General features: G+C 38.1%; 1 protein-coding gene across 2 annotated transcripts; it reads left to right on the top strand.

Annotated features, from left to right (window-relative positions):
- The first annotated feature begins 1949 nt into the window (after window positions 1-1949).
- tec (tec protein tyrosine kinase) lies at window positions 1950-18112 on the top strand. Of its 2 annotated transcripts, none has more exons than XM_051105031.1 (18): window positions 1950-2339; window positions 5088-5261; window positions 5345-5449; window positions 5540-5621; window positions 7425-7553; window positions 9069-9115; window positions 9202-9398; window positions 10166-10231; window positions 12464-12518; window positions 12601-12680; window positions 12776-12909; window positions 13021-13095; window positions 13600-13771; window positions 13844-14060; window positions 14507-14571; window positions 15740-15858; window positions 16261-16418; window positions 17802-18112. In XM_051105031.1, the coding sequence occupies exons 2-18, from the start codon at window positions 5124-5126 to the stop codon at window positions 17880-17882; spliced, it is 1920 nt and encodes a 639-aa protein (XP_050960988.1). In that variant the 5' UTR covers window positions 1950-2339; window positions 5088-5123; the 3' UTR covers window positions 17883-18112. The 2 variants fall into 2 exon arrangements, with proteins under 2 accessions (XP_050960988.1, XP_050960989.1); XM_051105032.1 differs by having other exon boundaries at window positions 2325-2339; window positions 4865-5261.
- The last annotated feature ends 1 nt before the right edge of the window (window position 18113 follows it).

Genomic DNA, 18113 nt, shown 5'->3' with positions numbered 1-18113 from the left:
ACTGAATTAAATTAAACAGAATTGAACTAAAATGAATTAAACTGAATTGACCTGAACTGAACTCAATTGAATTGAACTGAATGGAACTGAATTGACCTAAATTAAAATGAACTGAACTGAATTGTAATGAATTGAATTGAATTTAACTTAACTGAGCTGAACTGATCTGAATTAAACTGAATTGAACCGAACTGAACTTAAGGGAATTGAATCGAACTGAATTCAACTAAACTGAACTGAACTGAATTGAATTAAATTAAACTGAACGGAATTGAACTGACCTGAATTAAACTGAACAGAACTGAATTTAATTTAATCGAATTGAACTGACTTGAGTTGAACTGAACAGAATTTATTTGACCTGAATTAACCTGAACTGAATTGAACTGAATTGAAGTGAACTGAACTTAAGTGAATTGAACTGAATTGAGCTGAACTGAACTTAATGGAATTGAATTGAATTAAACAGAATTGAACTGAATTGAACAGAACTAAACTAAACTGAATTGAATTGACCTGAATTGAAATGACCTAAATTAAACTGAATTGAATTGAACAGAACAGAACTGAATTTAATTTAATCTAATTGAATTGACTTGAGTTGAACTGAACAGAACTAAATAGAATTGAACTGAACTGAATTTATTTGACCTGAATTAAACTGAACTGAACTGAATTGAACTGAACTGAACTTAAGTGAATTGAACTGAATTGAGTTGAACTGAATTAAATTAAACAGAATTGAACTAAAATGAATTAAACTGAATTGACCTGAACTGAACTCAATTGAATTGAACTGAATGGAACTGAATTGAATTAAACAGAATTGAACTAAATTGACCTGAACTGGACTGAACAGAATTGAACTAAGTTGAATTAAACTGAACGGAATTGAATTGACCTGAATTAAATTGAACTGAACTGAATTGAACTGAATTTCAAGGTCTCTAAATTAACAGTTCTATGTATCTTTCTCTTTAAGGGGCCTGTTTACACTCGGTCACTTCATGTGTTTTCTATCTGATTTGTTAAAACATTTCCATTTACACTTGGCCACACAAAATGTGTCTTCGCAAAATGGATAAAAATCTGTTCTTCAATTCTCGCGCTATATGCAAATGTACTATATGCGCTATATGCAATACGTCTACAGGACGTTTATTCTCAGATGTCTATTAGATGTCTTTGAGAGGTTTATGGTTTAGAATGCATGTAAAACTGGTATCTTACAGACGTCTGTCAGATGTTCATACACAGCAGATGCTTTCCAGATCAAGTGATCTTTAACAGACATCTTGCAGACGTACGTGCGCTATCTGAGTAAGCGCTGCATTTTATTCATTATCAGCTAATGACAAGATCAAAGACTGCAACGGGAGACAGCGCGGCATCAGCACTGGAAAGAGAGGTCAGTGTCACTGCTTTGAATTTAAAGATGATTGCGACTTACTTTCACTTTCATTTGTGGCACTTTTCTTGCTGAAGAGATACAGATCCGCAGCGATGTGTGCTGCACTGGCGCTGTCGTGTCTGACTATAACATGCCATATAGCCTATAAAACGCTCTCACGCGTTTATTACATTACTATTTTGGGAAGAGTAAATGCGCATTTGTGGTTTCAACAAGCAGAAGCGTTTACACCTGTCCGGTTTCGTCTGGAGTGCGGCCCACACCACCTCCCGAAGTGCTTCGAGCGACCATTTAAATCCGTCTCCAGGGCATTTACACCCGGTCTTTTCAGGTTTTTTTCAGATAAAAATGCATGAAGTGACAGGTGTAAACAGACCCAAGAAATGTGAAATGTTGAAAACAGACTGAACTCTGAACGTTCCGTTCCAGCAGGCGGCGGAAGTGATGCAACAGGGTTTGCGAAGCACCGTTAAAAACACCAAAGAAGAAGAGGAAGATTAACTTTATGTAGGAAACAGAAATTACTGTACAAACGCGTTATCGCGCATCTGCATAAACCTTCACCTATAACGAACAAAGGGGAAACGCGCGCGCACACACACACACACACACACACACACGCAGAGCACGAGCGCGTAGCCCGATGGAAATGACGTGACCCATCTGTCAGCAACTGTCAAATTAATCAGAACATCAGTTGTCAGATGAATTATTAAACGCCCAAAAGCAGTGAAGAATCGGTTTTCATTTGTGTCACATATGTAAACATTAAGATGAATAAATAAGGGGTAAAAAAACACAAGACAGGCGACTTTCTAGACTTCCTTGATTCATGTTTCCTGATGATCACTGACCGCAAACACACACACACACACACGCGCGCGCACGTTCACACTCTCGTCTATACGCGGAAAAACCGTGCGCGGAGGTAAGAAATCTTTAAATGTTTATTACTTACAGGACAGAGCTCGAGACGAATGTCAAATAAATCATCGCATTTATTTTGATAATCTCTGCTGGAGTGTGAATGTAAAAATGAAAGTTCAGATGTGTGTGAAATGAGTTTATCTGCGGTTATTTGAGTTTCTGTTCAACAATCAGAGAAAAACAAACAAATCTGCTGAATGAAGCGCCTTTATTCATGTCAAATCTGAAGGTTTGTCATGAAACTGCTGTCAGCGGAATCAGATTCATGTGGGATCGATTGATTTATTTAGTGCTGATTTTTAATGTTCTATTGAAATCAAGTCAGTGTCGTGTAATGACTTTGTTTAATTGTCATTTAAATACACATGACCGCTGCATATAAAAATGATCATTACATATAATCACTATGAAATATGTGACAGATGAACTCATCACAGGTGCTTTTATTTTTACAATCAGTTTCTGAAAAAGTGCAGCAGATTTACGATCAGACTCCTAAAACACTAAAACACTTCGGAGTGACATTTGGACTGAAGTTCAGAGTCTAATGTGTGAAATGTCTCTGTATGTCAGTGCTCAGGCACATGAGAGCTTTCCAGCTTTATAAACAATTTTTGTGGTGCATTATAACTCAAAGATGGCAGCTGTGGTTAAACCAAGCGAAATAAAAATAAAAACTAGCCATTTCGTAAAACTAATATATACATAGAGATAACCATGCAAATGAAATTTGTCCAAAAAAAAAAAATATTTAGTTTTAAAACATTTGAGATGTACTGATCTGATCACTCTTCGCTCATGTCAGTGAAGTGTGCATGCAGAACATTTCAGAGCTAAAACCAGTTGTTCATGCGCTTTGAGAAATGAACAGATGTAATATGAGCATAAAACAGTATCTTATGAACAGTGTGACTTACAGTACAGCTGTAAATCAGTCTCCACTAGAGGGACTCGCAAACTTCCAGGCGGATCTAATGAGTCCTGTCTGGACAAATCAGCCTGACATTAAATAAACAGCTTCATTCCTCCATAAAACCTTATTAGGAGAAGCATTTCGCCTGTCAGAGTGAAGCACCTCAGCTCCTAATATCAAAGCATACAGATGTAATTAATCTGTAAACAACATTCTGTGTAAATACACCGAAATGCCACTTCAGAAGCGTCTCTGTGCCTGTCCACATTATTTTCTGCATTTCTCCTCTGCTTTAGCATGTTTTCTAATCTAGCTCTTTAAGCCAAATTTACACCGCAAAGGAAGCGCTTTTCAGATGCCATTTCTTCACACAGACAATTTAATGCTGCTCAGAGGCGGCACAAGTGCATTTACACAGCAATTACAGCTGCATACTTTGATATTAGAAGCTGAGGTGGGTCAGAGCTGACTTAAAGGAGAAGTTCACTTCCAAAACAAAGATTCACAGATAATGTACTCACCCTCGTCTCATCCAAGATGTTCATGTTTTTCTTCAGTCGTAAAGAAATTGTGTTTTGAGGAAAACATTTCAGGACTTTTCTCCATGTAATGGACTGATACGGTGCCCCGAGTTTGAACTTCCAAAATGCAGTTTAAATGCAGCTTCAAACCATCACAAATGCGGTTGTAAACGATCCCAGCCGAGAAAGAAGGGTCTTATCTAGCGAAACTTTTAATGTCAAACGCTCGTCTTGTCTTACTCTGTCTGGACTGTTTTTGTTCTGGTTCATGTCAGTTAGTGTGTGTGGAAAAACTCCCATCTCATGTTCTCCCTCAACTTCAAAATCGTCCTATATCACTGTTTTACCTTTTTGGTTAAGGGTGTTTGATCTTCTTTGCATGTTCACTTTGTAAACACTGTGTCTGTTCTTCTGCAGCGATGTAGGATGATTTTGAAATGATTTTTGAAGTTGAGGGAGAAAATACGACTGGAGTTTTTCGACATACACTAACTGTCTTGAGTCAGAATACACAGAGTTCAGGGAGAGAAAGACAAGATGAGCGTTTGACATTAAAAAGTATAAAAAAATTATATTATTTTTATGAAAATAATCGATCGTTTCGCTAGATAAGACCCTTCTTCCTCAGCTGGGATCGTTTGAAGCCGCATTTAAACTGAACTTTGGAAGTTCAAACTCGGGGCACCATATCAGTCCATTACATGGAGAAAAGTCCTGAAATGTTTTCCTCAAAAAAAAAAACACAATTTCTTTACGACTGAAGAAAGAAAGACATGAGTCAAGGGGGTAAGTACATTATATGTGAATCTTGGTTTTGGAAGTGGACTTCTCTTTTAATTTAGTCTGGCTTTGTTCACTATGAATATTGTTTACTCTGTAAGGAATTTGCTTAAATCTTTCGAAAGCTGAAATGTTCTGCATGTGCACTGTATTTCCCTCAGTGCTCCTCACAAAAGACTTATGACTGAGGATCAAATTCTTCTTCCCATTGTAAACCGACCATAAATGTGACACTCTGAGTGATTTGATCATTTGGACTGAAGTTCAAAGTCTAAAGAACAAGCACATGTCAAATGTCTCTGTACGCTCTAGAAATCTCTTCTGGTCCGTCCTGAGCTCAGATATGAAGGTTTCCATCTGCAGAACCAACATTTGTCATGCAAAATAATTACATGAAAATAAACCAGCCGCTGCACACCAACACACAGAAGTAAAGCAATTAGGAAAAGTGGTCAAGAATCCTCCACTGGACTTCTTGAGATGGACGAACATCAGCAGAAGATCTGATCCGTGATTCTGTGCGTCTCTTTCTAAGGTCCATGGCAGTTCTGGGCGCTCAGATCCCTCAGAGATGAGTCTGACACCCATTCTTGAAGAAACGTTGATCAAACGTTCTCAGCAGAAGAAACGGACGTCTCCGCTCAACTATAAGGAGAGAGTGTTTGTGCTGACCAAGAGCAAACTGACGTACTATGAGCTCAGAGCCGAGGTGAGCGAACGCAGATCAGCACAGCCTGCGTCAGGAGCGTTCAGCAGCGGCAGCGCGTTCACGTGTTCTCGTGTGTTTTGCAGAAGAGGTTCAAGAAGGGTTCGGTGGATCTGCAGAGGATCAGGTGCGTGGAGATCGTGAAGAACAACACGACCATCATCCCCTGCCAGAACAAATATCCCTTCCAGGTCAGACGCAGCACGTACTTGCTCATGACCAGCGAGACGAGTGCTTTTGGTGTGGAGAAGTAAAGAATCTCTTTGCCTGTCTTTCTCCAGGTTGTTCACGATTCCATCACATTGTATATTTTTGCTCCCAGCAATGAGAGTCGAAGCATTTGGGTCCAGAACCTCAAGGAAGGTCAGTGAGAGTCTCACATTTGCTGAATAAAATCCAATACTTGTTTCCTACTATTTTGGGGTGCTGATTGCAAAAGAAAATAGCATGTTCTGCTTTTTTAATGTGATGCATCTTGTAGCATTTTTGATGTCGACAACATTTGTGATGTGAAGAAGTCTTGTATTCTCGTTTAATCAGCAGAAAAACACACAAACGCATGATTCCTGTCTGAATCTGTACCAGATTGCAACTGTTTGCTCAATTCTCAGCTCATTTTCAAGTGTATGACAGTATTTGATGACTAACAGATTTTTTTCCACTCTTTTGCATATTGTAAGTCAAAAATAGAAACATTTTGAAAACTCTTGACGCTTGACTGCTCGTTGTTTCGATAAATGCCTTACAGCTTATACATTTGTATCATTTGCAAAAATCTTCATTCTTATTTAGTGAAAAACCCATACGTGATGAGTTTTAACTCGGCATCATCCGATCAGGCAGTATTAACCCATTTAATCCCATTTAATCAAAAAGGTATTCATTTAAAAAGCTCTAAAAACCTTACCGACTGATGTTTTAGTGCACTTCCTGCAAATATGGAAAAAATAAAGGGTCTCAATTAAATATGTGCAGTTTCACATGATTAGTGCAAATCATCAAAGCAGTTTATTTCCTGTTCTTGCACCATGAGAAGATCATGACTGGATCTAAGCTCTAAAACTAAAGTATGTTCACATAAAGATATGATAAAGATTATTTATTACACTGTATCCTTGTCTAGTATTAATATATGAATTCACATAAATTTAATTTTGTCGAGTGAGGTCATAGAATGAGTAAACATGTTGATGGTCACAATAGTGACCGGTGGGAGCACAGTGAATTTTGGTATACATATAAATTCAGTTGCAGTTGTTAGTGAAAACTGCACTAAAATTTGCAATATTGCAGTAAATTAAAAGTTCAAATGTGTCAGCGCCGATAGCCTTGTGGGCAGCGCACCGACGGCGTCCCGAGTTCCAATCCCGACCCAGCTTTCCTGATCCCGCCCCCTTCTCTCTCTCCCACTTCACTTCCTGTCCTGTATGATCTGTCCTATCACAAAAAAAAGTTCAATTGTTACAAATAGGTTACAGTATTGATGTTGTAACACTGGCAGCACTAATATAAAAAGTCGATGATATATGTTACAAAAAAGTAACAAATTTGAAATACGTTGATGGTTTGATCTCAGTATTCCTTTCAGTGTTGTAAAAGGTTTTTTAGGCATAATAGTAACCCTAGAATGTGATCAAACAGTTTAAAATAGCTGGGCTAAGATATATATCAATATTTATGAATGCAAAAATTCATTATTCACATTATCCCACCAGTCATAAAACACAGTTTTTCGACAAAAAATAATTATTGATTATTTCAAAGGGTTACTAATGACAAATCATTTGGATATTTTCATGTCTGGGAAAAAATTGGGATTAAACGGGTTAAGCCTTCTTTTACAAATCAGCATAATTTTTTTGTGTTATATCCTGTCAGATGTAGATGTGGGCGATTATGAGTATGTAATGTACGTAAATAAGCTCTCACATGTACACGACACAGTTTATACACTCAAAACCACTGAAACTACTGGAGAAATAGTCTCACTTCCACAGTAAACTATTGCTTTCGCAGTCCTGTAAGCAGTTCAGAGAGGAAACCGACAGTCGTGCGTTAACACTGACACATGACGAACGAAATCTGCCGTCCTCGGGTTGGGACTGTAGATGGTGTGATGGTGTGATGGTGTGATGGTGTGACGTGTTTCTGGTTCCTGTCCTCCAGAGATCAAGAATAATGTTCAGATCGCAGCAAAGTTCCACCCTCAGTTCTGGCAGGAGGGCGAGTGGCTGTGCTGCGGGCAGGTGGATAAACTCGCCCCGGGCTGCGAGGGATACAACCTGTTCGGAGACAGTAAGACTCCTTCTGTGTCTCCAGCATTAAATATGAACCAATTCATCACAGTTTTCTTAGTTCAGTCTCACCTTGCATTACACTGGATCTCTAAATGAATGCATGTATAAAATGATACGTTTATCTATTTTATAAATGCATGTTAATGATCTTATATATATATTTTTACTTTTTTTTTTTTTTTTTTTTTTTTTAACCTGGTAATGTTTAATCAGAATGTATATGAGCACAAAGGAGCACAAAACCAGTCATAAGGGTCCATTTTTTTAAAAAAGAGATGTTTTCAAAATTGACTTCCATTGATGTGTGGTTTGTTATGACAGGACAATATTTGTCTGAGATACAACTGTTTGAAAATCTAAGATCTGAGGGTGCAAAAAAATCAAAATATTGTGAAAATCACCTTTAAATTTGTACAAATGAAGTTCTTAGCAATGCATATTACGAATCAAAAATGAAGTTTTGAGATATTTGTGGTAGAATTTTTTCAAAATATCTTCATGGAATATATGATACATATAATGATTTTTTGGTATAAATGAAAAATACATAATTTTTGGCTGTTGCTACAAATATACCTGCGGTACTTATGACTGGTTTTAATATCTGTGGTCACATATATTATAACTGGATTGTGGTGTGCAGGATTTCTCCAGTCATTTATTGCTCTTAAACTCCGCCCATTTATTGTAATCCGCTACAAACTCAGATTAAGATCCGCCTCCATTTCTGAGAGCCACACCCACATCAGTGTTGTTATAGTTAACTAAACTAAAATAAAAAATGTTGTTAGTGAAATTATAAATTAGTGAAATAAAATAAATATTATTTAGACTAAATGTTTAAACTACTAAAATGGACAAAAATGCGACAAAATTACTTACATTTTAATTCAAATTAAAATGGGAAGTATAAAAATAAAAACTAATTCAAAATATTCCAACCATACTAAATTAGCACTGGCCCACCTCTCAACATCCAATCGACAACCAGTGCACAGAGACAAGTCCCGCCCTCATTCTTTTGTTTTTGTTAATCTGTTTCATGTTGCAGTGCAGATGAAAAGATTAGTTGTTACGTTCTTTTATTTCATCTTTACTATTTTGAATGTTTTATTTTTTAGTGCAGTCTGTAGAAGCATAATCAGACTCATAATTCTGCTAGACGTGTTACAGTAGCTGCTGGTTATTACGCCGATTCTTTAAATTTCATTTACATTTCATTTCGTTTAGCTAAACCTTCTCAGCAGGCGTGCAACCTCAAACCATCTGATCGATGTGCAGCACATGCAAATTAAGGTTGCGTTGATAACGAGGATATCGTCATCAACCCAACCTAAATTTGCGCGTTGCATACTGATCAGACGGGACGAGGTCATGCGACTAGTGAGAAGGTTTAGTTCTACCCACAGGAAGTGGCTGAAAAACCTTGGTGTATAGCTTCAGGAAGTTGACTTTTTGACACATTTAACAGCCCTCAATCAATCACAGAAATGACTTTTTCTCATCCTCACAGTTTCACGCAAACCTCTACCTCCCGTTCCTGGAGACGAGAGCAGCGCGGTGAGCTCACGAGAACACCACACATACTGATTTACTTCAGACGTGAAACCGTCTGAACTTGATTAATTAGTGCTTCTTCACCCAAGGCGCGACGGCCCCCGCCTCCCCCCCCACCCGCAGGTGTAGAGACGCAGGAAGAGGCGGGCCCTCGGGAGGAAGTGGTCATCGCGCTGTATAACTTTGAGGGGCTGGAGTCCCACGATTTGACGCTGAGGAAGGGCGAGGAGTACGTGATCCTGGAGAAGTGTGACGTCAACTGGTACAAAGCGCGGGACAAACACGGGTGCGTCTGACGCTACGAATGAACGCAGGATATTACTGCTGCCCTCCAACTGAACCACAGGCCCAAAGCCTCACATACCAGCTTTCTGTGTCAGGAAACAGTTATCAGGTGGACTTTTTGTAGATGAAAATGACCTGAGAATCTGCTTTCACCAATGGATCCTCTGTGGTGAATGGGTGCCGTCAGAATGAGAGTCCAAACAGCTGATAAAACATCACAATAATCCACAATCAATCCACACCACTCCAGTCCATCAGTTCACATCTTGAGAAGACAAATGCTGAAACAAATCCATCATTAAGACATTTTTAACTCAAATACATGAGTTCATAATCCATAAAAAACACTTCCTCCGTCTGGTCTGAATCGGGAGAGAAATCTGCACAGATCAAGCAGCGTTTACAAGCCCAAACAGCTCTGAACAAATATGTGGCTGGATTTTGACAACAGGAGATGGACTTTTACTATGGATTATGGACTCATATTTGAGTTAAAAACGTCTTGATGGATTTGTTTCATCTTTTGTCTTCTCAAGGTGTGAACTGATGGACTGGAGTGGTGTGCGTTACTTGTGAATTATTGTGATGTTTTTATCAGCTGTTTGGATTTAACATTAACATTACTGAAAGTGGTCGTGTGATAATGTTATAATCTTCCTATAGAATCATTTTCAAAGAAAAATGTGTTTTGAAAATATCCTCAAGCTCAAGCCTCATGTATGTTTTGACATATTACAGCTCATCTCAGTCTGTGATTGTGTGTTGTAGACAGGAGGGCTACATCCCGAGCAACTACGTGATGGAGAAGGAATCAGACACACTGGAGCAGTTCATGTGAGTGAAAACAAACACTCGTCTCCTCTTCCTGCATTGCGACACACAGTGATGAAACTGTTATGAATCACACAAATGGAGGTCAGGGGATGATGTAATGACAAAATGTGGCACAAACTCTTATATATTTGAGTTGCTTCTTCATCCACACTGTAGAAATAATTTCTACTTTTCATTTGTTCAATGTACTAGCAATTTGAAAGTGAATCCAGCAGCAGATTTCTCACTGTACATGTTCATCAGCTCCAGTTCACTTGTGTCCAAACGCATGAGACTGTTTGTTCTCATATGCTGCTGTATGTTTTGTCACCAAATATATAGTGATAAATGTCAGATTGTGTTGAATGGTGTGAGGTGACTCTGGATGATTTCAACTGATTGCTATTGAACTGCAGCTCAAACTATTTCAAATCCAGTGAATGAAGCTACAAACTCCATCATAATGCACAATGTTTCCATCTAACATGTATTTTGAGCTGCAGCTCGTCACATTAATGCAGTGTTTCACTAGTTAGCAGTAAACCGGTCACCACACCTCAATATGGAGCAGATTTGTGTTTGTAAACATCATACTTGTTTCGCTTATTTCAGTTTATGTCATAAAACTAGCGAGCTAAGACAGTAGTAGCGCTGACAGTGTCGTGTAAACATGACTGAACACGCGAAAAGAGAAACAAATGAACCGAATCAACTGAGTGAGTCATTTACGCTGGAACCGCTCCGATTGATTCAAACTCGTGACTTCGATCATTCAGTTCAAGCAATTCACCAGCAAAAACTAGATCAAATTAATTTCGACACTATTTTTCATGTCATTTCATTTGTCATTAATTTATTTATTTTTATTTATTTTTTCATTATAATTTTGAATTTCCACATTGCTTGTAATGATTTTAAAGCACTTATAGTGATGGGTGAAACGGAGCATTTCGAAACTCCGAATCAGTTAACGCATTGCATAGCAAAATGATTCACTGTTTCGAAGCGCTCCAATCAGACTTCGGAGCGGGTTAGCGAATCATTTGATTCGGATCGGGACTTCAAATCGCGTATTGAGAATCATGTGATTCAGGTCGGGACGCTTTTTTCGTGATTTTTAAAATTAAACAGTAGAAAATGTCAAACTGTTACGACAGTCCAGTTATAAAAGCAAAACAAAGAAAAAAATAAATAAATAAGTATACACAAATACAAATCCCTAAGGATAATTAACTGTGGTTTTACTACACTAAAAGTATAGTAACCATGTTTTTGTATAAGCACTTTTACTACAGATACCATGGTTAAACTGTGGTTAGTGTAGCAAACACTTACCATAGTGAGTAAGAAATGTGTTGCCAGGTTAACAAAAAAAGAGTAACAAATGTACACCTTCAGACACATACAGTATGTGACCATGGACCACAAAACTACTCATAAGTGTCAATGTTATCATAGGACAATATTTGGCTGAGATACAACTATTTAAAAATCTGGAATCTGAGGGTGTGCAAAAAAAAAATCTAAATATTGAGAAAATCACCTTTGAAGTTGTCCAAATGAAGTTCTTAGCAATGCATATTAATAATCAAAAATTAGGTTTTGATATATTTACGGTAGGAGATTTACTAAATATCTTCATGGAACATGATCTTTACTTAATACACTCATGATTTTTGGCATAAAAGAAAAATCAATAATTTTGACTCATACAATGTATTTTTGGCCGTTGTTACAAATATACCCGTCATACTTAACACTGGTTTTGTGCTCCAGGGTCACACATAGGATGAATATAGAGATATGTTTTTTTATGGTGAACAGAGCTTTAGAAAAGAGACAGATTTTTTTTTACCTAGGAGGTAAAAAACAAAGTGAAAATTAGTGACTACTAAATTGTCCCTATAGCAATAATTTTGATCAGTTAAATGTGTGTTGTCTCTTTATGTCTCCATCAATGCCAAAATCAAACCTACATCCATGATTTTAATGTATACAATTGTATGTAATATAATTATATTCTTTATTTTAAATTGGTATCACACCTGTTGCTGCCAGATAAGACATAAGATAAGATGAGATGAGATAAGATAAGATGTTATTTGATAAATCAAACTTTGCTATAAGCGCTATAAAAAACAAGTGCTTGAAAAGTCCTGTGATTTCAGTATTTATATGAATCCTGAGTCAGGGTTTTATTGATGATCAGATTGTAAACTACACTTGATTATTTGTGTTTTTGTTTTGTTTCAGATGGTTTTGTAAAAATGTGAATCGCAACAAAGCTGAAGAGCAGCTCAGGAAAGAGGTGTGTGTGTGTGTGTGTGTGAATGTTCAGAACAATATGTGTTGAACATACTTCATTAATATGTGTGTGTGTGTGTGTTTAGGCTAAAGATGGTGGTTTTATGGTTCGAGTATCCAGCAACAGAGGGACATACACCGTGTCACTATACACCAAGAACACAGCGTGAGATACACACACACACACACACACACACACACACACACACACACACTGGTACTGTGGTGCTGATGTTGTGTTTTAAATGTACTGGTTTTCAGTGATGGATCACCAACAGTCAGACATTACCAGATTAAAGAAACAAACAGCTCACCAAAACAGTTTTACCTGGCAGAGAAATACATCTTCGACAGCATACCTGAACTCATAGAGTACCACAAACACAACGCCGCAGGTACTAAACACACACACACACACACACACACAGTCTACTGTTTCTCTCTGCAGTGAGTTACAGCAAAACAGAAATGTTTTTGTGTAAATGTGTGTGTGTGTGTGTGTGTAGGTCTTGTTTCCAGGCTCCGTCATCCAGTCGGGGATCAGACGAGAGAAGCTCCTAAAACAGCAGGATTCAGCTACGGTAACACACACACATCTTAAAACACACTCTTACTGAAAAAAGACTGAGAACAACTGAACATCACACACTAAAACGATTTTGAAACGTTTGATCTGCTCTGACAGGATGAAATCGCAGTCTAAAGACAAATATCTGTCTGTGTCTATCAAACAGTGCGAGCTCACGTTCAGATCCGCCTACATTTTTAAAAGCCACGCCCACATCTCAACATCCAGTCAGCAACTGATGCACACAACCAAGCCCCACCCTACATTTTCTTTTCTTTTTTTGATAATTCACTTCACTCACATGTCACAAATATTTTAATTTGATAATGTTTTTATTATTATTATTATTCTGTATTTTTAGGGAATTTTATGGAAATAAGTCTACTTAATACTTGTTAAACGTTATAAAAGAGTTGGATGGTTGAAATGTTTTATGTAATTTATATTTTAAAACGTTATGTGAAATGTATATTTTCCAAAACATGTTTTACTCTTCAACATTGTGAAAATCGTGCAGATAAGTGGGAGATCAACCCGTCGGAGCTGACCTTCATGAAGGAGCTGGGCAGCGGTCAGTTCGGAGTGGTGCGACTGGGCAAATGGAGGGCGCAGCATAAAGTGGCCATCAAAACCATCAGGGAAGGAGCCATGAGTGAAGATGATTTCATAGAGGAAGCCAAGATCATGATGTAGGTGTCAAACACACACACATAAGTGTCCGGAGTCAGCAGACGTTTCTCATGTCCATCCTGTGTTCTCAGGAACCTGTCTCACCGCAACCTGGTGCAGCTGTACGGCGTTTGCACGCAGCAGAAGCCCATTTACCTGGTGACGGAGTTCATGGAGCTGGGCTGCCTGCTCAACTTCCTGCGTCAGCGCAGAGGAACGCTGGGATCGCAGGACCTGCTGGGAATCTGCCAAGACGTGAGCCAGGGCATGCAGCATCTGGAGCAGAACGGCTTCATCCACAGAGACCTGGTCAGAAAACACACACATTTGATCACAAATACAGTACAAATTGTGAAATATTATTAGAATGTAAAACAGCTGTTCTCTATGTGAATATCTGTTCGACTCGAATTTATTTCTGTGATGCGCAGCTGAATTTTCAGCATCGTTACTCCAGTTTTCATTGTCACGTGATCCTTCAGAAATCATTCTAATATGCTGATTTGCTGCTCAACAAACATTTATGATTATTAGCAATGTTGAAAACAGTTGTGCTGCCCAATATTTTTATGAAAACTGTCATACATTTTATTTTTCTGGATTCACAGATGAATAGAAAGTTAATGTCTTCACTCTCACTTTTGATTGACGTAATGCAGGCTGGATGAAAAAATCTATTTTCTACTGCGATCGGCGTGTCTCACATGCTTCCTCTTTGTTTATTTCCGCTGCTCTGGTGTTTTTCTTTTTTTCAGGCGGCCAGAAACTGTCTGGTCAACAGCTCGCTGGTGGTGAAGGTCTCAGACTTCGGGATGACCAGGTAACTCGTGTTCATGTTCATGAGTCTGTACATGCATAACCCACTCACGTCTCATAGAATAACCTTTTTTGTCTAAATGGTTCCATAAAGAACCTTCAACATCTGAAGAACTTTTCAAAGAAGGTATGAAAAGGTAAAAAAAGAGATGGTTCTTTAAAGAACCTTTGACTGAATGATTCTTTGTGGAACCAAAAATGCTTCTTCTACGGCATCACTGTCAAGAACCTTTTAAAGCAGCTTTATTTTTAAGAGTGTACATCAGTGTTTATGGAGCTCAAACATCATGTCTCCAAAACACATTCACAGAGAGAACAACACTGTGGTCGGTTTTCATTTTCGCATCACATTAGACCATGTTGCATGTCTAAATATAAACACTACCAGTCAAGATCTGTACCGACGTCTCTTCTGCTCACCAAGCCTGCATTTATTTGATCCAAAGTACAACAGTTAAAATAACTGTTTTCTATCTGAATATGTTCTAAACTGTAATTTATTCCTGTGATTTCAAAGCTGAATTTTTAGCATCATTACTCCAGTCACATGATTCTGATTTGCAAAACAGAAGAACAGCATTGATCTGAAATAGAAATCTTTTTGTAACATTATAAATGTCTTTATCATCACTTTTGATCAATTTAAAACATTTAAAGCAATTTCTATAATGTCTTTTTTGCTATATTTTGGATCAAACAACACTTTTCTTAAAGCCTGTGTGTTGCATAAATAATGTGGTTTTATAAATAATTATTTCAAATGCTAAAATGATTTATAATATTTGAAGGTGTGGTGTGTTTTAGTGCATTATGCTTTCTAAAGCTGTAACATTGAATAGATGAGCATTATAATGTATTATAACTGTGATTACAGTCATTCATGAGATCGTACAGTGCATTATAAGGTGCATTACAAGGCATAAATAATGCATTAAAACTACAATCTGTATTATTAAAGGCGTTATTTAAATAAAGCTGACTTATTTTATAAAGACATAAATGTTGCACTATTTACAGGTGTCTGGTGCCATAAACCCCCTGAAAATACAAAATATGGACGAGTAAATATTGAGTCACAGTATAGTTCATTAACAGGTCTGATCTGTGGAAACTGACAGTGCGTCTGTGATCGTTCATGTCTGTAGTTTCATCGTGTCTGTGTTCTCCTGCAGGCACGTTCTGGATGATCAGTACTGGAGTTCTTCCGGAGCAAAGTTCCCCGTGAAGTGGTCTGCGCCTGAAGTCTTCAACTTCTGCAAATACAGCAGCAAATCTGACGTCTGGTCGTTCGGTGTGTAGAACAGCATGTGACTGTGCATGAGCGTGGTGATGATGATGATGATGATGGTGCTGATGGTGGTGATGATGGTGCTGATGATGATGGTGCTGGTGATGATGGTGATGATGATGATGGTGCTGGTGATGATGATGATGATGATGATGATGATGATGGTGATGATGATGTTGGTGATGATGATGATGATGATGGTGATGATGATGATGGTGATGATGATGATGGTGATGGTGATGATGATGATGGTGATGATGATGATGGTGATGATGATGATGATGATGGTGCTGGTGATGATGGTGATGATGGTGATGGTGGTGATGATGATGATGATGGTGATGATGATGATGGTGATGGTGATGATGATGTTGGTGTTGATGATGATGGTGATGTGTTCCTCAGGTGTGCTGATGTGGGAGGTTTTCACGGAAGGGAAGATGCCGTTCGAACAGAATCAGAACCACGAGGTGGTGATGATGGTCACTCAGGGACATCGGCTCTATCGGCCCCAGAAAGCATCTCCACACATCTACAACATCATGAAGATGTGCTGGATGGAGGTAACGGCATTAGTCATGATTTATTTACGCTCATGAAACACGAGCAGGATGCATCGTGGGGTGAATCTCTTGTTAGCTTGTTCAGGTGTGAATGATTCATGAAAGTGTTTGTGTTTTAAAACGTACACCTGCTCTGGACCACACGCAAACGGTGCTTAAACGTTTCGTGTTTTTTAGGCCTTTAATAAAAACATAATTCAATATGTACATACACATTTTAAATATGTGACCCTCAAGCACAAGACCAGTCTTAAAGGAGAAGTTCACTTCCAGAACAACAATTCACAGATAATGTACTCACCCCTTTGTCATCCAAGATGTTCATGTCTTTCTTTCTTCAGTCGTGAAGAAATTATGTTTTTTGAGGAAAACATTTCAGCATTTTTCTCCATATAATGGACTGATATGGTGATATGGTGAGTTTGAACTTCCAAAATACAGTTTAAATGCAGCATCAAATGATCACAAATGCGGTTGTAAACGATCCCAGCCGAGGAAGAAGGATCTCATCTAGCGAAACAAAAACAGAGTTCAGGCAGAGTAAGACAAGACGAGCGTTTGACATTAAAAAGTATATAAATTGTATTATTTTTATGAAAATAACTGATTGTTTCACTAGATAAGACCCTTCTTCCTCGGCTGGGATTGTTTACAATCGCATTTGTGATCGTTTAAAGCTGCATTTAAACTGTATTTTGGAAGTGGACTTCTCCTTTAAGTATCACGGGTATATTTGTAGCAATAACCAACAATGCATTGTATGGGTAAAAATGATTGATTTTTTTTTTTTATGCCAAAAATCATTAGGATATTAAGTAAAGATCATGTTCCATGAAGATATTTTGTAAATTTCCTACTGTAAATATATCAAAACTTAATTTCTGATTAGTCATATGCATTGCTAAGAACTTCATTTGGACAAATTTAAAGGTGATTTTCTCAGTATTTTGATTTTTTTCACCCTCAGATTCCAGATTTTCAAATAGTTGTATCTCAGACAAATATTGTCCTGTCATAACAAACCACACATCAATGGAAAGCTCATTTATCAGCTTTCAGATGATGTATAAATCTTAAGTTTAAAAATTGACCTTTATAACTTGTATTTTTGGAGCAGGGTCATTTATGATCTGCTCCATTTTACTGTGATCTTGCAGATTGAAAGTTGGCGTTCTTCTAATTTATTGCTGTGACATATTCTGGTTACATGGTCATGATGTGCATTCACAGCTCAAACCTGAACACTGTCAAATTCAGATGTGTATAATTTTAAGTAAATAGAACAAGAAGTGAAATGCATGTGTGTACAGTGTTTTCCCTCTTGTCTCAAACACAAAAATAAAACCAGGCTGTTGTGTGTGTGTGTGTGTGTGTGTGTGTCAGAAAGCGGATGAGCGGCCGAGCTTCACTGAGCTCTCGCTGATGATCACGGATGAGCTGGAGGCCGACCAACCCACATCGTGAGCTCTGATTGGACGGTGTGATGCTCCAATCCACGGCCCTGATTCTCAGCGCTGTCCTCATGAGTTCGGTTCAGGGCCGATCCAGATCAGATCCAGATCTTCACCGGCCCAGCGGAGGAATCCGGGCCTGAACGAGACGCTCCACATATGAGCCCTGTGTTTATGACTGAGTCAGTGTGGTGTGTGTTGATCTGCTGTAAAGTGTCAAATAAACCTCAGACGAGTGTTGGAG

This window comes from Labeo rohita, unplaced genomic scaffold (genome assembly GCF_022985175.1).
Source record: "Labeo rohita strain BAU-BD-2019 unplaced genomic scaffold, IGBB_LRoh.1.0 scaffold_87, whole genome shotgun sequence".
Taxonomy (NCBI): domain Eukaryota; kingdom Metazoa; phylum Chordata; class Actinopteri; order Cypriniformes; family Cyprinidae; genus Labeo; species Labeo rohita.
Note: the sequence above shows the minus strand (reverse complement) of the source record. Positions and strands in the feature narration are given on the sequence as shown.